This window comes from Mesitornis unicolor, unplaced genomic scaffold, assembly GCF_000695765.1.
Source record: "Mesitornis unicolor isolate BGI_N332 unplaced genomic scaffold, ASM69576v1 scaffold48246, whole genome shotgun sequence".
In the NCBI taxonomy this organism is placed as follows: domain Eukaryota; kingdom Metazoa; phylum Chordata; class Aves; order Mesitornithiformes; family Mesitornithidae; genus Mesitornis; species Mesitornis unicolor.
Genome location: NW_010189841.1, coordinates 1 through 22,809, shown reverse-complemented (window position 1 = coordinate 22,809; position 22,809 = coordinate 1). Strand labels below are relative to the sequence as shown.

Sequence of the window (22,809 nt, the reverse complement as noted above, 5' to 3'; positions counted from 1 at the left end):
AGAAATGGTGGAGCCTGTCAATATTCAGGCAGCAGCAGCTCCAGGAGCGTTTTTAGGATGGTTCTTTGCTAAGCTTGTTTTCTGCCCTGCTAGTAATAGGAAAAATAGCCCAGCTTGTGTGTTTTAAGTAGCAAGATGTATGTATATCTGTCGTGAATCACTGAGCAGCTTCATAATAACAGTAATTTTGGAAGCAGACAAGCTAGTGGGAAAATAAACTGAGGTTTTCATTCAGTTATCAAAGCATGTGCTGTTCTGATCTGGAGGCAGATAAAGCAATCCTAAATATTGAAAAAATCACTCCAGAGTATTTTTAATAAACATTGAAAATTACTGAGCAGCTGTCATCACTTCCTAGTTAAAGGTTGAAATTTTGTTTCCCTTGTAAATGGATTTTTAGCTTGTCCAGGGAGTTTGCAATAAGTGTTAGATTGGCTGTGAAGCTGATTGGTTTGATCTTTTGCTGAAATAAATTCTTAAAACCTGCCAAGATTGTTCTGGGTTTGGCACCCTAAAAGCAGTGTTGCTGCTTCCACTTCATCAGGTTTCTGATTACAATGGGAAAGAGGAACAGTTTTGTGAGGGATTGTTTAGAGTTCACATTTAGTTATCAGGAGAAATTGTTAAATCCTGGTTTGGAGAAAAAAAAATAGACTTTGATTCGCAACGTCCCCGGGCTTGCTGGGCTGGCAGATCTCAGCTGGGAACAGTGGGGCTGGTTAATAAAGGAGCCTCTGGTCCTTTTTCTTTTTGCCATAGACTTCAAAGTCTAACCCCTGGGTGTCTGGGGCAAACGGCTCCTTCAGTTTGTGAATTCAGGGACATTTTTTATGGCTGGATGAAAAGAGTTGAGTTGTATTGGACAAGTGTACCTCTGGTTAAAAATGTGCTTGAGGTTGAGGCAGCTCATCTGCATGAGGGGGTTACTTGATAGTTGTAAAGTCTCAGTGCTCATCAACAAAGCTTTTGACTAATTCACCTTAAACTCACACTGATAAGGCCATCTGTGAGTGTGTTTGTGTCGTATAGAGCAGAGGAATCACCATTTCTCATGAGTTCAGTCTTCAGCATCTAACCTGACTGTAAATCTCACCTGCTGAGCTGTGTGCTGGTGTCTGCTGACAGCAGGGTTGACCGGCGACCTGCCTGTCCTGGTGTCACCGGGGTCTGTGGGGCACCTCTGACGGACGAACTCTGACCAGGACTGCCAGGCTTGTGACCTGCAGAAAAAAGCCTGCAGAAACATGTCTGGGGCTGGCAGTTCTGATAACTGAAGGCATAACCTAAGCCAAAGAGCAAACACCTTCAATCCAGAAGCCCATTGAGATCCGTTGGGATGAACCTAGGAAGACAGGGGAGATCTTTGCTGGTGACAGTGGAGATTTTTGAAGTGACGTTGAGCGCTTCTCTGAAAGTCTCTCTTTAAGAGTGGTTTATTTGCTTAGGTTACAAAGAAAGCAGGAGCTGTGTAAAGAGGAATTTTTCCTCCAAACGCTACCTCCCTGTTTTCTGCTTCTTTATATGGTGTGGGTTTGCAGCACAAGCATTTCTGTGCCAGATCAGGTCAGCAAGGAGTCCAACCTAATGTCCTCTTTTTGACTTGGCATGATATCTGATGAAATAATAGGCATTTTGGTGGCATCCAGGAGACAATTCCTGTCCTTTCACTGAGCAGCAGAACTGTACCCTGGAGCGTGATCGTGTATTTTAAAAATTCTGTTGCCTGCATGGTATAAATTCTCTTTATTATTCGATTGCCATCTCAGTGGTGATTTGTGATGAGGTTTCACAGCCTAGTTCAGCACCTTTCCCTGGCTGCTTCACTAAATAATCCTTTCCAAAAAACGCCAAGGCCAGCAGTCTCTTGATTTGCCATCCAAGAAAAATCCCCATCCCATGCACCAGGTGTTAAGCTGCACACCCTGAACTGTCTTACAGTAGAAATTAGGATTGTGGCCCATTTTTTGATGTTTTCAGTCCAGGCAAATGATCCTCTGTGTGTCGTTTGAACAGGAAGCGATGCAGTGTGTGGAGGAGCTGAGCGCCCAGAATCTGCTGCCCGTCTTCGTGCGCGTGGGAGTGGAGTCGACGCTCGAGCGGAGTCAGATCACCAGGGATCACATGGGCCAGTTATTACATCAGTTGGTGCAGGCCGGAAAGCTGAGCAAGCAGGATTTCTTCAAGGGGTTCGTATTCTGCGCATAGAAACCAATGCTTTTCTGCAGCGTTCATTGCCAATGAACACTGTGCTGGAGAGGAATTGATTTCCCACCTTGCTGTGGTGTCCTGCCTTCTCCACGCATCCATGGAACATTTCCGCCTGGGTGTATTGATAAGTAATATAATTATTGTCATACATTTTAAAGTATTTCATTTAGTGAACGTAAATATTTTCGTATTTATAGAAGTATTTATTTCTAAGCAAATATGTAGGTGTTTGTTTAAATGTACGTGCTTAGATTTCTGGTTTATGATACATTTCTCAATGTTTGCCTTGTGGCAAATCACTGAATACGATTAAAAGAGGAGGAAGAAGTCAAAAGTCTTCCCATGACATTAATGCTGGGTAGCCTGAAGTCCTGTGCATCCGCAGCATCCACAGCCACTCTCCCGCTGGTGAAACAGGCTTCACCCATGCAGTGTAATTTCTCAGGACAACTCAACTTTAAGGAGTGGACATGTCCTGGAGGCACCAAGAAGGGGACTGTGCACCAGATGTGAGATCAAACGGGTTGGACCTTCCTCAAGACAGCTGAGATTTGGCCGCTGGTTCACTTCAGCTTTCTGGGTTTTGTGTTCCCAGCCTGGATCTGAACTGGTGTCCAGCTGTAAAAAGATCCATGTTCCCAGGAAGGTCCCCGGCACTGCTCAGTTCTTGCTGGGGCTTAGAAACAGGGTGGTTAAACCAGGAATAACCGCAAAAAGCAGCCAGCGAACAGGCAGGGGAAATAATGCTTCCAGATACTGAGTTTCAGGGTAGTCAGCCCCATCTTGCTGCTTTTATTTGAACCGTCTCATCGTGGTACCACTGACCGCTCCGACAGTGATCTCCCTGTGTCTGGCAGTGGATTTCATGGTGATGCAATCCAGCAGCTCACAGGAAAAGTTTAGGCAGCCTGAGTTCAAAACCATATGGAACAGCAGGAAAAAAATATATACATCCACAGGGAGCACGCTTGGCTGTGTCCACGCAGTCGCTGATGGTCAAAACAACTTGTTGGAAGCGATACATTTCCATAAGGGATTGTGTTTAAAGCCGTTCCTGTGCTTCCTGGAGTGTGGGTAAGTGGTTGTGGTGCCAAATAAGTAGGGTCTTGATGAAAAAGTGGGACCTGCGGTCCGAACGTGGCATAAACAAAGTGAAACAGCTCCTGAAGATGATGAAAAGGCAAGCGGCATTCAGCGGGCACACAAGAACACCACCAAAACCGCTCTACTTATTCACACAAGACAAATTACTGTGTAATTCGGGGTTGTGGGGTAGTGCTGGTCACAGCACAGTCTGGAGAGATACACGACAGGAAACCAGTTTCTGGCAGAAACACTTGGACAAACCTTGGTAGCAGAGAACATAAAGGACGAAGCAAAGGAGATGGCTTCTGGGTCTGAAGCACAAGAGAAAATTGCATTTATAGTCCCTAAACTGGACCCCAGAATTTTCAGGGTTTTCAAGAAATGAATAATGATGAAAACTGGCAAGACAGCCAGAAAAATGATCATCTTGTACCAGACAAGGGAAATGAAGCCACCTACAAGGCTTTTAGCGGAAAGAAGAGTTTTGAGCGATTCTGGAAACTGCATCCAGAGTTGGGAGTGATTTTGTAATTCATCCTGCAGCGTTTTCTGTTCTGGATGGAAACCTCCGTCTGGCGAATTTTGTTGTCGTTTTACATTCTTGCAGACATTTTACTGATTGCCTTACAATTTGGACTTCTGTTGTTATTAATCCCGCTTCAGTTTGGATATTTTTAAGATGGCTCCATTTATTAAACATTTTGTATTTATGGACAACAATGGTTTTTAGTTTTACAGGTTTACTAGTTAGCAAACTATTTGTTACTGAGATATAAGATTGATTATAAATGGAGCTTTCCTGGATGTATCTGCTGGTTTTAGGGAAGGTGATGCCTTTTCTACATTGTCACCATGTTACCACATAGAGAAATTCACTCCTGGTCGTTTTGAAGCACTGAAAGCGTAAGATGGCAATAGGGGTTTTGTTACCTTTTCTCTCCTCTTTTCTTCTGTAACAAAGGATTTTTGAAGTGCACATTAGCTTTGCAGGAAAAGTCTAAATTAAATTGTATTTAATGCTTGACACTTTTCCTTCTTCTCCTAAAGTTTTTCAGATACCTTGGAGATGGCAGACGATATGGCCATAGATATACCGCATATTTGGTTGTACCTAGCTGAATTGGTGACCCCCATGTTAAAAGAAGGAGGAATCTCTATGAGAGAACTTATACAGTAAGCAACACTGTTCTTTTCCAGTGTCGGTCGAGCCGGGCTCTCTGCTCTGTGCTGTGCTATTTTCACAGCATGGTTCCCATCAGTAGATAAAAGACAAATCGTGCTGGAGGCTCAGCCTCTCATTGATAAAAGGCTTGCTGCACCTTGTTCAGGGCTCGCACTGAACTGAAAGCTGTGGTGGGAAGGCAGCTCCCTGCTCTGTAGCCACCGTTCAGGGTGAAAGTTTTATCCGTCAAGCTACTTCAGTCCTGTTTGTTTCAGCTGAGCTGAAAAACACCCCAGTGCTGTGTGGTTGGAGTCATTTGAGAGCATGCTGAGGCTCTGAGAATTGGATTTGGAGAGAGCGAGGTATCGCGTGGGAGTCTTTTCGTCTCAGAGTGTAATAGCTACCACCTGGGCATTGCCTTAAGCGGGCACAAAACCTTGCCTGCAAGATGGAAACTACTTCCAGCATCAGGGTTTGTGTAGTTTGTACATGTCCTTATTTGAGGATTAACTAGAAGCCAATTGAATGGTTCCCTGTAAATAGTGTATTAACAAAATAACAGCCTTTTCCCCAGCAAGAGTCCTGCTACCCGAATGCAGCATCCCACAAAAATTAGTGGATTTGACGTTACATAAAAATAAAATCATTATAATTAGCCCTGTGGTGGCAAGTGTGCTGCATCGCTGAAGTCCATTTTATCAGCAGTGTTAGCCAGAGTAAATCCTTTATCCCCGGCAGAATTTACAGGTGATTCCCTGCCGCAGTTTGATCACTACCCATTGCCTTTGCATTCCATGTTCAAATTATAAGGGAAAATATCTGGTTTTCTTTCATTCTAGAGAATTTAGCAAACCTTTGCTTCCTGTGGGAAGAGCCGGCGTCTTGCTTGCTGAAATCTTGCACCTTCTATGCAAACAAATGGTAAGTGTCCAGGCGTACCATCCGTAGGTAGGAGCTGGATGCAGCGCGTATGTGTTTATGCACAAAGCCTACACGTTTCCCACATGAAGATACTGAGTCCAGATAACCTAGGAAACCTGCCTCTGCATCCCCAGTTTCAAACCAAGCCTTACAAGGTTCCAAAAAGTTAACTTTTTTTTTTTCTTCTCATCACTTTTCCCTTTTTTAGGTACCTTTGCACCTGGCTTCTTCCAGAAGCTAGAGTGCTGAAATACTGCCCGAGGGACTTTCTCAAGGTATTTCTGGGCTGACCAGAAGCAGCAAGTGCCGGAAATCTGGCGAGAGAGCTGTTCTTGCAGACCGGAGAGGTTCTGGGGGTTCAGATAAGCTTCCCATGGCCTCTCAGACTTGTGGGTGCTTATCCAAACTAAACCTGCCGACTCTTAAGATTCACCCATCACTAGGGGTAGCGACACCTTTTCACCCTGTGACTCCTAGAGCTCTCTTACACATTTCACAGTTGTGTGTCCAACCAGTTTGGTGGTTTCCTATAACTGTCTCCATTTTTTGTCTTTTTTTTTTAATCCAGCTAAATACTGCACCTTGGACAGTGTCTATTTTAACCCTGTGAAATCCCTCACTTGCCTCTTTTTTTTTTTTAAGCATGCATTCAAATAGGGTTGAATGTTCCAGGAGCATTTCAGTCTAGCAGTGCAAATAGTGACTTTATTTCTTTATTGTGGCCTGATGCTTGTTTGGACAGTTGAATTCCATTTCTTTTTCTCTGTTCTGTGAAGGAAAAGCTGCTGTGCTCTGGGGGTCAAAGCACAGCCCTGGATTTCTGTTTCCACTACAGAATTCGATCTTGTCCAGGCTGATACTTGGACCCGGGTATTTCAATGTGGTATCTGTCATCTAATTCAGATCCTGGTGAAACGTAGCAGGAACTATGCAGAATTAGCTCTTAATGATCTGCATTGTAAACTTAAAATTAAAATTGTAATCTGCTTTATAAACTGAAAATCAGACTGCTTTTTAGCTGAGGCCATGCAGTGATCTCTCCTAGCTAGGAGGTGAAAGTTTTTACAGAGCATTTGGGTGAAGAGAAGTGGTTGTTACCAGGAATTTTATTCTCGTCAGAGCCGCATATATCTTGTCTTAGGCAGGATACCAAAAGGTCAGCGTGACATTAGAAGACGTGGAAAGTTGAAATGTTTGTGCTGCAAAGGATCTTCTCTCAAGGAGTGCAGTAAATTCTAGAGGTTGAAGGGTGAACTTGATTTCACCTGGATTTGGGGCTTGATCTCTGCGCAGAGAAAAGCCATGTCAATAATTATTTTCTGCAAGTAGCTAATTTGCTGACGCCTTAATGTCAAGGCAGGGGGAAAATGAGTCACGGAGTGAGTTAATGACAGAGTCAGGAGAAGAATGTAAGTCGTCTGACTGCCAGCTCGGTGTCACGGCCGTGGGAAACTGCCCTGTTCAGATGTGTCACTTTTCGTGGGTAATCTCTGGCTGCAGTTGTTGCAAACCCCGCGTGTCACGTTATGCCTTGTGTATTACCCATCACCGTGGCGTTTGACCCTGTGACAAGATGCGTGGCAGGATTGCGTATGTGATTTCTCTTGCACGGGATTTCCCGATGTTTTCACTTCATTGCTAGGCATCTTGTTTGGTGGCTGAACGGTTCTTTTATTTCTCCCGACACAGCTGCACCGCTCCGGCTTGTGTAAGCTCCCCTGGTTGTCTCTCAAGTCTTTAAAATGAACTAATTATTTGTGTTTTAGAGCCATAAGAAAGTGGGAGCCTTATGGAGGGAGTCTGGCCTCAGTTGGAAGGACTACGTACCCGAAGGGGAGGATGTACAGACCTTTCTCATGGAACAGGTGAGTTCAGAGCAGGTGTCCGCTTCATTAGCGATTTTGGCACACTGATTTCTGGCTCCATGTCCCGTTTGTTCATCCTCTTCCATCCCGTTCTTGCCTATAGTTGGTATGGGACGTGGGGTGAAGCGTCTCCCTTGATGAATTGGGGTAAGGTTATTTCAGCACCTCCTTTCAGAACGCTGGAGGGTGAGCTTGTCCCCTGTGGTGCCAGGCACATGTCTCCCATCAGCTGGCTTCCTCCAGGAGTTCTTTCTCCAGCTGCAGGGAATGAACTTAAAAATGAGTTTTGCAGCCAGGACAGACCATCTGCAGAAGGGCCAGGATAATGGGTAGCAGTTGTTCACTTGTCCCATCTGGTGTCATGATCCTGGGGGGTTCACCACCAAAAGGAGCCAGGGCTGATGGAGGGCACCTTGCAGCTCTTGCTGGTGGTGCTAAGGAAGAGGCTGGAGATCTCCTGTTGGAGCCCCGAGTGATCCACTGCTCTTAGGAAGTGCCGTGCTGCAGGAAATGAAATGGATTATCAAGGCCTGAGGCTTGGGGAGGGGACTGTGGATCTGCTGTTACATTTTGCAATGAGTCAGGGCACTAGCTGCGATTTCTTTGAGCGGATGCCAGCTCTGGTAATTGTGTTCCAGCTCCCCATCGTTTCAGTTGAGCAACGTGCAGTTCAGTGCGTGCTCATGTTGTGTGGGGCTGGAGTTGCTCAGGGATGCGGATGCCTGGTTGTCTGCTGGATGTTGTAGTTCCCTTGTGTTTGTAAAATGCTTGATAATCTTTGAAGTTCTGGCTCCCCATCGTTTCAGTTGAGCGACGTGCAGTTCAGTGCGTGCTCATGTTGTGTGGGGCTGGAGTTGCTCAGGGATGCCTGGTTGTCTGCTGGATATTAATGTTCCCTTGTGTTTGTAAAATGCTTGATAATCTTTGAACAGAGAAGGTATGTAAGTCGTTGTAATGATAACTGAGCAGATGAAAGACACCAGAAAGGAGTGTAGCTTGCTGCCTCAGTTTGGTGTAATGCAGCGTGTTTAACTCATTCTCACCACTTGTGATGTTGCAGAAGTTGGACTTCACGGAGTCCGACTGTTCCAGTTCCTCAGAAGCACTTTCAGAGAAAGAACTCTCTGCAGAGGAGCTGAACAAGCAGCTCGAAAAACTCATTGTGGAGGACAAGGCGAACGACGAACAAATCTTTGACTGGGTAGAGGTACAAAGACTGTTTTCACCCTCCCTGCACACAGTTTAACTGCTTTCATAAATGCTTGCACATCTAAAGGAGCATGGCTGCAGGCTCCTCCCTAGGCATAGGACACGAAGATGGTTAGGTCTGCGCAATCACCACCTCCAGAGAATTAAAATGTATCAGTTAAACTCAGTTATTGCAAAATAAGCTTTGGGAAGAAACAATTTTAGCTGGTAACATACAACTGTGTAACTGCTTTTTAAATACTGTAGACTTTTTGACTCTGGAAACACTGATTCTGTCTACTTATTACATTTTAGACCAATCAGGGTATACATTCTTTCTTCCCAAAATAGGGGGTAGAAGTATCTCCTTGCTTTTTGCAGCATGACCTGCCAAATTCCCCCTGCCCTGCTGCAGAAACCTCCTGGGTACCTTTCCCAGTGCAAGAAAATAAAGGAAAAGAAAAAGAAGCTCTGTCAACCCACAGATCTTTTGCCCTCTATCTCTGGCTGCATCCTTTAAGCCAGATTTTAAATCTAGTGTGGGAAATGACAAGTTACATCGCCACTTTCCATGTTCTTCTACAAAGCAAACCTCTCTATCCAAGGAGCATGCTGTAGAATTTCTTGGAAAAGCCTAAAACTCTTAGAAAATGTATAAGGGCATTGTGAAAGCCACGTGTTGTTGGTTTGGGTTGTTTCTTGAGACAAATGACTGGTTGTGGGGGTAGTTAGACGGTGTATTGATCGCATGAGAGCCTTGTCGCGTGTTGATGTACCAGAGCGAGGTTCAAGAAGTGGATGGGAAAGCTGAGTTTCTGCAGAGGGGTGAACTGAATTTCTACTGCAGCAGCTTTTGCTGAACTCGAACTTGCTGCCAACTTCAGCAGTGGAGTTTGGAAGTGGTTGGTGTGTTTTTAACTGGTCCACTTCCTCTTGATTTCAGGCTAATCTAGATGAAAGCCAGATGAGTTCACCTACATTCCTTAGAGCTTTAATGACAGCAGTTTGTAAAGCAGCTATAATAGGTGAGTACCTTGCAGTGTAAACACCATACAGACCAAACCTGCAAAGAATTATTTTATTTTTCTCAGACTGATACCACTTTTCCTTCCCCTGAGGCTGTGTTTTATCACACACTGAGGCTCTTGCACCGTATAATCGTAGTGCTCGAGAGCGGGGTGTCCATTCCCCCTGTGACAGCCAGGTGCTTTGCCAGCTGGGGTGTTCGCAAGGCTCTGTTGTGACCTTGCATGACCAGATGTTTCAGACGACTCCAAATTGTTCATTGATTTTTCTGGTGAAGGTGGAAATGTGTGAGACATTATTAAGATAATTAGCATTTCCACTCCGGTGTCACCGAGTCCGCTTGGGCGCTCTACCATCACAGATTGCCACGTGCGAGTTGGAAGCGTGCGTTGCAGGAGAGAAGCCAGCCTGCATCGCTGTCTTGTTAATAGTTTTGCGTCCAAAGTTGCAATTTTGGAAAGAGGGTTTATGTGAATTCCTGGAAGGTACTGGAAATGGAGGAAGGGGTGGGTTCCCAAGTCAGACATCTGAGCCTCAGGCCCTCGGGGGGCTGCAGCCAGAAACATCTGGTCGGTTCATTTTGTTTTCTTTAACTTTACTGTTGGCATCTGGCAAGGCAAAAAATGGCGCTTGTAAAGCACCCTGTTCTGCTCTGAGCTGCAAGAGTCACACGTGGTGGAGGGACCGCTCATTGCAAGGGGAACGAGCTCCCTGAGAACAGCACCTTGCTGATGCCACCTAGTGTTAGCGGTCAAGTGACGCAGGATTTGGTGAGAAATGTTGCGGGGTTCCCTGATGTGTGTTGGAAACATCTTGTTCTGTTTTATGTTTTGACCTTGCCTCTAATTGAGGGGTTTTCCCTTTTGTTTTCAAAACATCTCTTAATTGTGTTGTGTGATCCACTGAAAAGCTGCTGAATAATTTATCCGTATTGCTGCTGGGCTTCTAATGTGTCTTTTTATATATTCCTGATTTCCTATGTCATGTGCAGCTTCTGATCCTGTTTCTGCCTTAGTAGTTTTAGGAGAAAAAAGATACATAGAAGGTTTTTAGAAAAGTGTAACAGAAATTTTAGCCCTAGCCATTGTGTGCACTTCGGACATCCAGTTGTCTGTGGAACACGACAGTTGTCACTGCAAAGGGAGGTCGTAATCCCTCTGCATGTGTCAGCAGACTGATTAGGGCCTGGGCGGCTGCAGATAGTGGTTGAATTTGGCGAACTGGAAGGATCAAGACTTCCAGGAGAAGTCATGGATCAGAAATACTTCCTATTCCTCATCCTCTTTTCTCTCCACACAAACCTGTTTCTGTGATTTCTGTTTGAAATAAATAAAGGCAATAAAAGGTCCGCCTCTGCTGCCGTGTACCAAAGCTGACCCTGCTTTTTCTCTTCCCCTCAGCGGACTCTTCCAGCTTCCGTGTGGACACTGCTGTTATCAAGCAGAGAGTGCCGATCTTACTCAAGTACCTAGACTCAGACACAGAGAAGGAACTACAAGCACTTTATGCACTACAAGCATCAATAGTAAAACTTGATCAGCCTCCTAGTAAGTGTCGCCTCTGTGCTGGGGATCTGAACCCTGACAGTATGAGGAATAGTTGGTTTTGTGAGAGTGAAGCTGAGTGGTAGAGACTGGAAGAGGATTTGCTTTTCCTTACTTTTGTATGTAGCAGATGAGAGAAAACGGTGTACAGTGGTTTCTGCTTGGCCAAATTCCCGCTTTGAGAGCAGTGCAGGTCCCCAAATGCTTGCCCAGAGGCTGGCTCTTCTCTTGGTTGCTCCTGCTAGTGGCCACGCAGAAGGGAGGACAAAATTGTTGATAAAGAGGAGGGGAGGGGAAAGAGCAGTACAAATTAATCTGTTGAGTTTACAATACCTGAGAGCACCGGGTGTTGTAGTTGCATCGCTGCACCGCAGATGTCTGTGGACTTGGAGGGAATCAAATTAGTTGAACGACTGATGAGTGTTGTCCCAGAGACACTGCAGAAGTGGAAGAGAGCCAGGGGAGTTGCCAAAGAACCAGGGATTCCCAGAGAGCGTGCAGCCGGCCAGGCCCTCCATAATGTGTTCCCACGGCTGCTTTCCCTTTTCTGCGGTGCGCGTGTTACCCGGTGGCATCCGAGGGACCCGTCTTCCCTCTCAGCTGTGTGTAACCAGCCCTGAAGCAATAACTCACTACCAGACCTTGCTTTTACTTGTGGCTACATCTCTTGCATTAAAGGTCACGTTAATCCCCTTATCCGTAACCGTGTCTTTGTCCGCTGACTTAAGCGGCGCGGCACTAACAGCTGTTCTCTCCGTTATTCCATTATCACAGATTTGTTGCGGATGTTTTTTGATTGCCTGTATGATGAGGAGGTAATATCGGAGGATGCCTTCTACAAGTGGGAGAGCAGCAAGGACCCAGCGGAGCAGAACGGGAAAGGAGTAGCGCTGAAATCCGTCACGGCGTTCTTCACGTGGCTACGGGAGGCCGAAGAGGAGTCGGAGGATAATTAAAACTTAAAATACAGAGGAAAAAAAAACAAAAAAGAAACAGTTTAAGTATTTTTTTAAAAAGTTTCACGTCTTCGCCAATCACAGTGCAGCAAGGCCAATTGTCGCGCAGAGCCCCCCTTCCCCCACACATGCACGAGTGGGAGAGGTAAAAATAGATAAACGCAGAGGTGATCATGGAGGAAAAAAGGTACTTGAAAAACAAAAGTAAACTTCAAACCTGAGGGCGGGAGCACTAAACCAAAATACATGTATTATTTATAGAAAATATTTTCTGTTTTAATCTTTTTTTCTCTTTTCTTTTTAAACGAGGACTCATACTTACAAAAACACAAAGCAGAACGAATCTGTTTAGCAAAAAGTTGAAAACTTCTAATTTATTATTTTAAGGACTGCAAATGCCAGTGTAATTTTTAAATTTGCAGTTTCTGTAAACAAATTGTATAATAGAACAAAAGCAGAGAAATAAATTTCCCTCCCCTTCATATGCACCTCAGTTTTGTTTCAAAGCATGATAAATAGACAACACTTTCAAGGGGGTTGGGGTAAGCTAGATGAGGAAGAGATCCATTTTTTTTTTAATTGTCATCAGAATTTTTCTGCCTGCCTCTCAGCTTGCTTCAGAAATTTAAAAAAGAAAATAGTAATCAAAACGTACATAACCTTGGAACGGAAGGAAATGCATTTGAGAAAACCGCTGCGGACCAGAGTGCTCCGAAAATAACTCATTCAAACAGTGCTACCCTGGGGAAAAGTACTAGTGATACTTTCAGAACCTTTAGAGCAACTTTAAGGCTTGTAAATACATAGAACAAATATTTAAAAAAAAAAAGAAAAAAAGAAATTGACTCAATACTATTTCTTTTCACTTTCAAAAATATAAAGAACAAAATAAAGACAAACATTGCAAGTTTAAAAGAAAGTAAAACGACTTCTCCTTTGACAGCTGCTGAATGTGTGCAGCATCTCTGAGCGGTGCTGGCTTCCTTTTCATGGTGTAGATCCTCAGTTCCAAATTGTGTACATATAGCGTGTGTATGTATGTGTGCCTACCAAAAAGGGGTGAGAGCAATTGTTGTTTAAAAAAAAAGAAAAAAAGGGAAAAAAAAAAAGGGGGTTGCTGCTTGGGAGACCTTTTCTGCAGAGAGAACTTGATGGCGGCCGAGCAGCTGGCTGGGTGCTGTGCTGCGCTGTGCTGTGTCGGTGTGTTCGGTTCCCAGCGTGAGGCTGGGAGACGACCTCAGGGTGGTCAGTGCCCGATCCCCGCTCGGTGCTGTCCCGCCGTGCAGCCGCGGTGTCTCCGGTGTGACTTGGATCGGTGGCGGCGTCCTGGGAACTCGGGACCCTGGCAGCTGTGGAGGACGCAGCCGCTCGAGCAGCGAACCAGCAGCCTCTCGCCACAGCTTCTGCATCCACTGCCACCCAGCCTCTGCCGCCGCCCTGTGTGCCCGCCGGGTGCCTTGCAGTGCCTGAGGAGCCCAGAGACCCGCAGGGGTGAAAACGAAAGCGCCCTACAGGAGCCTGGAGGTGGAACAAGCCTTGCGGTGCTCTTCCCACCCCGTGACGGTGTCTGACGTCTGGGCACAGCCCGGGTACAGTGAACAGTGGCCGCCTTGCCGTGCAGCCGGAGCGCACGTTGTCTGTGTGCCCACAGGGACCTCAGCTGCGCCCCGACGCCGTGCAGTCCTCCAAGCTGAGCTGCTGCCGAGTACCTTGAGTCTCTTGTGCGTCTCTCTTCAACAACCAAAGATGACCTGCTGGCTCTCACTGTGAAGAAGCATCTACCGTAATACAGTCTGCAAAGTTTGTGAGGCCCTAAAATGTAGTGGGGGAACTGTAGTCCGTGGACCGCGAGCAACCTGTGGAGCGTTTGCTGGTGGTCTGTGCAGCACTAGCTGCTCACACGATGCTGTCCTTTTCTTTCCAGCTGCTAAATCACTTCTTTTTTTAAGGAAAAAAGAAAAAAAAAGAAAAAAAGGAAAAGAAAAAAAAGGAAAAACAAGAGAAAAAAGGCTACAAATACGTAAATACTTTCCTAATCTTACTTTTACATGTAAAACAATTGCTGTACTTGCATAAGGATGTTATTTGACCACCAAGGGGAAGGGAGGAGGGTGCCTGGTTGTGGCTGGAGGGGAGATGTCCACGAGGTGCTTTCCCTGTTACCGTGCGTTCCACGCCATGGCTCCGAGCTAGAGAATCCATGGCCTAAAACACTAGAGCATTGTTTGGTTGGTTTTTTTTTTAGTAACAATAAAACACTTTTCTCTGATGTTTTGTTAAAAAAAAAGAAAAAAAAATATTCTCACCCTTAATATCTGCATATGTATGTATCTGCTTGTACCGCATCCAGTGACTCCTCGTCCTCAGCCACCTCCCCTCTGGCCTCACAGTTGGGCCCAGTGGTTTGGTGACAGATCTCGAGATGGCCAAAAGCTCACCCGCACAGAAACCCCTGCCCAGCGGGTCTCAAGGGGCGCTTGTTAAACCCCTGCAGAACGTCACGCGGGTGCTCTTCTTGCAAGAGTCGTTTTTGAGCCAGAACACGAATGGGTATGTGATGGTTTGTAGCAGTTAAAATGGTTTGGGATATGAGTTCATATGTAAATGCAGCCAAGTATTTACCAAGTTGTCGTGTGCACCTGATGAATTTCCCTTTGGAGGATGGGAAGGTGAGCGTGCAACACCAGAACTGTGCCGTCCAAGGACGGTGATTTTAATTTATCAATTTACCTTGAATTGGAAAGGAAGAAATTGATTCATGTGGCCATTCAAAGGCTTTATAGCAAAGTCTGCAAGGGCAGGGAAAATTGGGGAGCTTGAATCTTTTGGCTGAAAGAGCTGGAAAACCTCTGGCGGGAGGGAGTAGGAGCAGTGAGCACGTGGATAGAGGAGAGATGAGATCTGTCCTTGTTTGAGTCTTCAATGTGAAATGTTCCAGGAGAGTGAGGACTTGTCCTGTTGGTGTCCTGCCAGGAAGGGACTTTTCAGAGGTTTTCAGTTTAACGGTTTTTTCAGAATTACCCGAAGTGGGTTTGCAGCATGGCAAGCTGCATTTTCTGAAGCCAGATCGGTTAAGCTGCACATGGAGTGTGGTGAGCAGTTTATGCACAAAACCTCCAGCTGCGGGTGGGTTACTTTGAGGTGCAGCTTTCCACAGATGTCACCACAAGGAGCATATCTGACACGGGCCTTGAACCAAAACTGCTTCCTCTGCTCCTCCCTCACTGTTTGCCACATGCCGCTTCCTTACCTGTACCTGTACCAAGATGTGGTTGCTTTTCCAGCCGCCTTCTAGATCAGTGTGGGTTTGCAGGCAGCTGTGGCTCCTCAGGATGTGCCCTGTGGTCCTGGAAGATCTTTGCAACATGTCTCCTCCTGACAGGTATTAAAATACAAAAAACTGAGACATATGAAACAGAAAAAGGGATCATTAATTAAAAGAGGTTCCCATGGGAATGTGGTTTGAGGGAGCCTCATTTTACATAAGTGAGGAGAGAGAAGCTGTGGTTACTCTGCTCTAATGTTACAGCAAAGCCTAAGCAGGGAGAACAGCAAATTTCCACCAAGAATACTAACAGTTTGCATGTATTTGGGTTGTTTTTTCTTCCAGTCTTGGTCCTGTAAGGTATTTAAACACAACTTCAGGGCAGGATCCTGAATGTGACAGGGAGTCAAAGCAGCTCAGCAGGGAGGAGCTGCATTAGAAGCCATTTCCATGGCTGGAGCCCTTCCTGCGCTGAGGCTGGGTGCACTATCAAAGGCACGGGCAAGGAGGAGCAAGTGCATCGCTTACATCCCCATTTATTGCAGAAAATGTCCCCAAACCTGAAGAAGTCGAACAGAAAATTTCCAGGCCAAGTGTCTGCCTAAGGCCGGTTTCTTTCTAGGAAAGTGTTTACAGAAATGGATCAGGTGTTTCTGTGAATGAGGTCAGGGAACACAGCGATACTGGATGTTGTGCTCTGTCTGCTTGTGTTAACATGCTCAGGTTTTAACCTTATTTTCTCAAGAAGCCTCAGGTCCAGGAGCAGACCTTGGTGTGTGGAAAAAACCTTTTGCCTGGGATCAGCACTCCCTGGTGCAGGAGCTGGTAAAGCCAAAGAGGCCATGCAGCAGGAGAGGCTCGGGAGCAGGGATTCCTCTGCAGAGATGGGTTTTAGCATGCACAAGGCAGGTTTAAGCCAGTAGTAACTTACACTGGTCATTGCTGCGTTCCTGAGACCCACAGAGCTTTTGGTTCCAACCTGCAGACCATTTTTTTCTGATAAAGGAAAAAGAGGGCCTCTAATAAATTCTGTTAACTCGCTGAGCATCCTGAAAATGTTTCAAGCCAATTGCAGATGTCGGCATCTCATTGCCAAAGGGTGGCTGTGTCTGTTCCCGAGTCATTTTTTGAAGATGAAGGGCCCTGAAGCTGGTTGCCTTGTCAGAAGCATTTGCTGCAGAGCAGAAAAGCTGTTCAGCCGTGCTCCGGCACTGCTCACTTGCTATGTTTCATAGACACAAGAGAGTTTAGCTTTGGGGGCAGTAAGGTCAAAGTCAGACCCTCCAGACCCCTTAGTCCCAGCGCCTCTGGCCTCCAGGCACTGAACAGCTGCTGGGCGATTTGACTGTTGGTCGCAGGTGAGTACGTGATGGTGGCGAGATGCCGTGTGATGGAGCTGGATCCAGGCTGCCATGCACTACGTGGGGATGAGGCCGTAGGGAAATGTTTGGGCTGGCAAGCGCTGAGCTCTCACTTTACGCAGTTGAGCTGGCAGGGAGAGCTTGGCCGCTCTGCTCTCTGGAAAATGTCAGCCCTCTCTTGCTCCCTGATCCTAGGCCAACCGAGCGGCATCTCCAGCCAAGCGGCGTCAGCAGGAGCAGGAGCTTTTCACACACCGCTTTCTTTTAATAAAGTGCCAACCCAGAGGATTGCACAAGACTCTGTGCACTGATAGAAACTCCAAGCAATGGTTTGGTGTGGTCTGGGGGCCTTGTGCAAGCTTCAACAACCGCAGGATGGAGCTTGGGGATGAGGAGGATTCATGCTTGGGGATGAGGAGGGTTCTGCTTGGATACATAACCTGCAAGGAGCCATTGCAGGAAAACCACGGTGATGGGCAAGCAACTGCAGCAAGAGATTGATTCAGCAGCTCAGCTTCCAGCAGCAAGGCTAAATCCCTGCCGATACCCAAGGAAACAAACTCAGAGTTGTCTGCCCTTGTGCTTACCAAGGGACTCTGCTTGTCCCCTGCGACTCTGCTTGCCGCCTGCAGATAACCATCGTGGAGCTGTGCTCTGGTGAAATAACTCCATTTTAAACGCTGCTACCGAGTGCCCAACTGTGATCTGTGGAAAGCTTTATTCATCGGTTTCTCTTCCTCATTTCCAGCTGCTAAATTGCACCAAAACAGCAACAGAAATAAAACCAGCTCCTGCTCCCTTCAGTACTCTCCCGAGGGGAATTTGTCTAAGGGTGCCATCCCAGCCGCAGGGACGGGTGTGCTGTGGTTGCAAACTGGAAAGGGGAAAGGGGGCTTGGGGAAGGCAATCGATGCTTTAAGTTGGAAAATCCTTGTGTTACTGTGCGAGTGGAGAGAATGCTGAAGCCTGGCTCTTGCACGCTTGGTTGTCCTGCTGCAGCCCCCTGCAAGGTTTAACAGCAGATATTGTCATGAAGCCGAGTTTTACTAAGTTCCTGGGGTACAGAGCGCTAACGAATGTGGAGCGGATGCTGTTACAATTATCACAGCACTGCAGAGAGCAGCTGGAAGAGAGCTGAAATTATCATCTCAGAAGATGCAGCTGGTACCTTCAGGTCTCACCCCTGAAAGAAGATCGGTCATTTCAGCATTGCAGAATAAGCTATTCAGAAATAGCGCCTGGTGCAAATGCTCTGTGCCATTAAAGACAGCCTAAAGTGAATAATCTGTCAGTGCCGGCCACTTCCCTCGTGTGTGAGCGAGTTGTGCTGGGAACCCCTGAACTTCACCAGAAGCAGCTGGCCCAAGAAGAGAGGGGGCACTCGGCCCCTTCGGCATTCTGCAGGTTTGCATGAATTTATGGCAACGGGCAGAGCACGCAGCTCTGTTCTCCTGCTGCACAGCCCTGCTATGGGTGTCTTCATGCACCACAATCATCAAACGTGAGTAATTTCATGCACTTTTTAGGCGAAACGGGGGAATCAAGTGTTTTACCCATCCTCCAAGGAAACACAGCTGATTCTTCTGGTCTCCATCAGCATCACAAGGTGGATATTTTGAGCAGGAGCCCGGGCTGTGGCTGACACATCTTGAAGAAAAGCCAGTTGACAAGATTTCCCACGGAGAGATGAGCGAGCCAGCCCTGGGGCTGACCGTATACTTCAACCGTTGCCAAAAATCCTTTAAATTCCTGCTCAGCCTGAAGGTTTTCTGCCTTCCCAGTGAGGCTCGCTGGCGCAGCGCTGCTCTTACTGCTGCAGGACCGATGCAGAGCAAGAACCCAGCCAGGCTGCTGAAGGCACCGGGCGTGCTGCTGACTGCAGGGATGTATGGTGCATGCGTGGTAGCCAAAAATGAGGGTTTTATGGCTGCAAAAGCATGACCCGTCTGGGGAGTGTTACCGACAGTAATTTATTACCTGCCTGGGTGAGGGGAGCAGCCACTGTGGGCTGCAGCCTGCCTTTTACCAGTTGTAATCTGAAATGGTCAGAGGAATTTATCAAATTCTTACTGTCAGATGTTAACTGTGGGGACACGCAGCTTTGGAAGAGGTCTGGACACTAAGCCACTGGACTTCAGCATCTCCTTGTGTAGGAGAGCTGTCACTTCCACTTGCCTGCTTTGGGTAAAATAAATCACTACTGTAATGCCTAAAGCGCTATAGAAAAAAAATCACTACTTCCAGCTATTGGTTTCCCAATGACGATAGCATCTGTCTTGTTACCAATAAGGATTTATTTCAAATTAGAGTGTTTCTAGAAAAGCAGCAGCCTTTGGAGGCTGCTTAATCAACAACCGTTACCTGCTCCAAATTTCTGCCAGCTCCAGTCATACTTCTATCATATGTTTGCTTCAGAATGGAACAAACTTCGGTATATTTAAGCTTATTTTTATTCACTTGCTAGGAACTGCTATAAAAATGGCTTGGTGTGTTTAAAAGTGTGCAGATAATGGAATAATCCTTGGAAAAGGTGAAATGGTTTGAAAAGATAAACCTAAGTGGCCTTGGTCTTAAGGGTAGGTGTTAAAGGAGCAGCAACAGAGATCAGCTGGGAGGTGAGGTAGGGAAAAGTACAGAGAGCAAATTTTTAGGAAGCTGATAAAGAATAAAGAGATCAAAGGTGATGTCTGGAAGGCCACAAAGTGGCATGGAATGTGCATTTTTTAATTGAAAGCAGAAAATGAGTGGCTTTTGCACAGAATTACAGGAAATACCGGGTTGACAGCAAGACTTTGCTGCTAGAAAAGTAAGTATGAATTGCAAGAGAACTGTAAGTTTTTCTGATGACTGTTAGACATGTGTCTTTGGTAAAGTGAACCACAAGTGGAAAATGGTGGTTAAAGGACACCACCTCATCTCGTCAGAAAGTCCATGTTTCCAACAGAGATGTAAAAGGGAAAAAATCCAAAAGCAGCTCAAGAATTGTGTGTGGGACTGCGGGAAGGGTGACACAGCCGCATAGCAGCTAAGTCCTTCATCACTTGGTGCTTCTGTGTCCTGCAGAGGGGCTGGCTTCATCCTGGGCAGGCAAAAGGCTCCTAGAAGTTCTTGTGTGGCTCTCAAAACCCCAAGTAGAGGGTGATGATGGATGCGAGAGACCCATGTTAATTAAATGTTTTGATTCTGGGATGGTTACGGGATGGTTGTACTCTGCACCGCTCCCTGTGCAAATCCACCGGGTCAAGCTGAAAGCAACAGGGACTGTCCCTGCACACTGGGAATGGGAACTTAAGGGCAGAGCAAGGATCCTGCTGGAACCACCCTGTAAGCCCCCTCGGATACACATTCAGGAATAACCAGATGTAAAGGTAAGAAGCTTCTCAGGGAATATTTGGTTTGTTTTTCAAAGCACAAGAAGCTGGAGAAGCAGGAGCAGAATGTGAAGCTTTAGGAATGAAAGAGCGAGGTGGTGGAACAGAGCTCCCCAGCCTGCTGGCGATTAGACAGGGTGAAATGGGAAAAGGCGCAAATGCTCCCTGAGGTGGACAGAGTGTGGGCCAAAAATGTATAAAAAGCTTTCTAAAACTAATGCAAAAGTTGAGGTAAAAATGGAAAAATCTCACCAGAAACATGGGGTGACGACACCAGAGGCAAGGTCTAAATGTAATAAGAGCTGAAGTTTGGAGCTGCTGGCCAATATTAAAACAGAATTTGGTGACAAAGACGCTGCACTCAGCCTGTGTGGTCAAGAACGTAGCAGCAGAAACTGATTTCAGCATGTCAGGTGCACAGTATGACACAGATAATGATAAAAAGGTAGTAATAACCTTGTGGTTTTTACCATATGTGACAGGGAGCTGTTAAACAACACAGGAGCTGTGATTATTTAACAGGAGAGTGTTAACTTTAAGTAAAAAATGTGGCAAGATGAGGAAAATATGAGTTGGTGTGGAGTAAGAAAGTTGTGTCTGCTGGGATAAAGTTTCTGCAACCAGATGTATTTAAAACAGAGTACAACAGGTTTCATGTTTCGAACAAGAACACGTGGCAGTGCTCTGGATTCAGGGTGGAAATGGTAAATCTCTGGACATGCAAATTTTACAGCTGCTTCTTGGGAACAGCAGCAACATGCCTAAATGGTCTGGTTTAAACTGCAAGCTGTACTGCACAGTCGGAACCCGAAGCTGTAGGCAAAGCTGTAAAAGCTCTAGGGCTGCAGAAAGAACGGAGTGATTTTAGGGAAAAAAATCCACAAACCAGTTGGAATCCTACTAGGGCAAGGCATCAGGAAAGGTACGGGAAGTGCTTAGTACTTATTAAATTAAAAGTGCTTAGTACTTATTAAAAGTATTTGATTGTTATGATAATGCTTGACAATCACATTTCGACTCTGACAGACTCCCCAGCAATGACTTTCCCCGTTACTGCGCTGTTCCCTTCCTCCTGTGCCTCCTCACTCAAAGGTGCTGGGTCACGGGTCCTGCCAGTGTCACCCACTGCTTGCAGCACTGAGGGAACGAGGAGTGGGACACAGATGACATGAGCTCACCCAAAAAACAAGGCAGAAGGCAGAGGCGAATGAGCAGTGGGTTCTGATCCCACTGTGGGATGAAGCTCCCTCCCCAAGGCATGGTATTTTTGCAAGGGCCCACTGCAGTCAGGCCAGCGTGTGGCTGTTAATGAATGCACAGGGCCCGCAGCTTCCATCTGGGGTGGATTTTGAGATAAAAAACAGGAAAAGAGAACAAAGCTTTTCTCCTCCTCTGCTTGCGTCTCAGTGTAGCTCAGCCAACACAGGTGCTGGGATTTCACACAAAGCCTTGCAGTGAGCAAGAGGAGGGCAGCTGGGGTGATTTCATCTTTTCCTTCTTTGTGTCTTAAAATCCAGCAGTAAAGGAGCACGTTCCCTCTTGCTCCCCTCTCCTCCACCTTCTAGTCCCTCCCCTCCTGCCAGAGAGGCACCGCAAGGGGAGAAAGGCCAAAGAACACATTTTTCTGCAGCTGCACGGTCCTCATTTCGCACTCACAAGCAAGACAGGAATGTTTAGCAGACTGGAGCCATCTGGCTAAGGCGCTTCCAGGGCCGTTAGGCAGTGGAGACAAAGGACTGTACGAACACAAAGTATCACAGAGATAGTCTGGACTGGAGAAGAGGACATGGAGCAAGGCCAGGATTTGGTCTCAACAGCATGGCTTCAGAAGGACATGCTCCTGGATGTGGTACACTGTTACAGCAGCCACCTAAGGGGCAAAACAAAAAAAAGTTGGAAAAAACTTAAACAAGGAATTGTCTGGCAGAAACAAGGCACCTCCACAGTGCTTTGAATGGTGTAAGTGCTTCTAAAAAGTGCTCACAGAGGGACTTCTTGTCCACAGGAGGGATAAAAGGTACCCAAATGAATGTGTTAGTGCCCATCCAGTCTTCAAATTGTACAAACACAGATGGAGAGAGAGAGGGTGGCACATGAGGAAGGATTCTGTGCAAAAAAACCACCAAAATTGAGAAGCTGCCTGGGCAAGAGACCACAGATGAAACGTTCTGTTGTGTATTTGGAGACAGCTTGTAGAAAGCATACTTATGACAGGAAAGAAAATAAGAATAGGTAGAGGAGGGAATTGAGGAGTTGTACATTAAATTGAAGTAAAGGGAAAGTAGAGGGATTTGGGGGAAGGAAAAAAAAAACCCACCCACAGGCCTAACCAAAATTATAAAGCAACAAACTTGGAGCAAGAGCAGAAAAAGCTTCTGTTTATTACCTCTCAGCATAATCTGCACAGACCTGAAATGGGCACGGTAGCAAAAAACACCAGTGTGGGTCACACCTCTGCTCTGCCTTGCAATGATAATCCTCACCTCGGGCTGCTGAGGCACAGCTAAAGCAGCTGCCTGAAGCAGAGCAAAGCAAAGGAACAGCAGAAAAGGGACCCTTCCCGCAAGTGAGAACTTGTTAGCGTGCTTTGACAGAAAATTTCCAGCTTGCAGCCAGATCTCAGCGATGGAACTAGTTTAATTGAGGCAGGCAGTAAATTACACAGCTAATGAGAGCTGCAGGGGGATACAGAGCAAGAGACTGAGGCAAAGCGAAGGCAGGCACTGGAGAACTGGCAAAGGGCAGGAGGAGGATGAAGCAAGAGGCCGGAGCAAAGATTGCCCGCTGCAACGCTCCGGAACTGGTACGCCCGGCTCTGACGGGTGCGAGGACTCCGCGGTGCCGCCGCCGCCCGGC

The 22,809-nt window shown here is 46.4% G+C and overlaps 1 protein-coding gene across 1 annotated transcript in view; it reads left to right on the top strand.

Moving 5' to 3' along the window:
- The window catches only part of EIF4G3 (eukaryotic translation initiation factor 4 gamma, 3), a 31,880-nt gene extending 19,022 nt beyond the window's left edge, over positions 1-12,858 (top strand). Inside the window, exons 16-23 of the mRNA XM_010186189.1 lie at positions 2,014-2,186; positions 4,342-4,467; positions 5,296-5,377; positions 7,144-7,242; positions 8,303-8,449; positions 9,374-9,455; positions 10,857-11,003; positions 11,775-12,858. Coding sequence (XP_010184491.1) covers positions 2,014-2,186; positions 4,342-4,467; positions 5,296-5,377; positions 7,144-7,242; positions 8,303-8,449; positions 9,374-9,455; positions 10,857-11,003; positions 11,775-11,956 — 1,038 coding nt within the window. The 3' untranslated portion in view covers positions 11,957-12,858. The remainder of the gene's footprint in view (positions 1-2,013; positions 2,187-4,341; positions 4,468-5,295; positions 5,378-7,143; positions 7,243-8,302; positions 8,450-9,373; positions 9,456-10,856; positions 11,004-11,774) is intronic.
- The last annotated feature ends 9,951 nt before the right edge of the window (positions 12,859-22,809 follow it).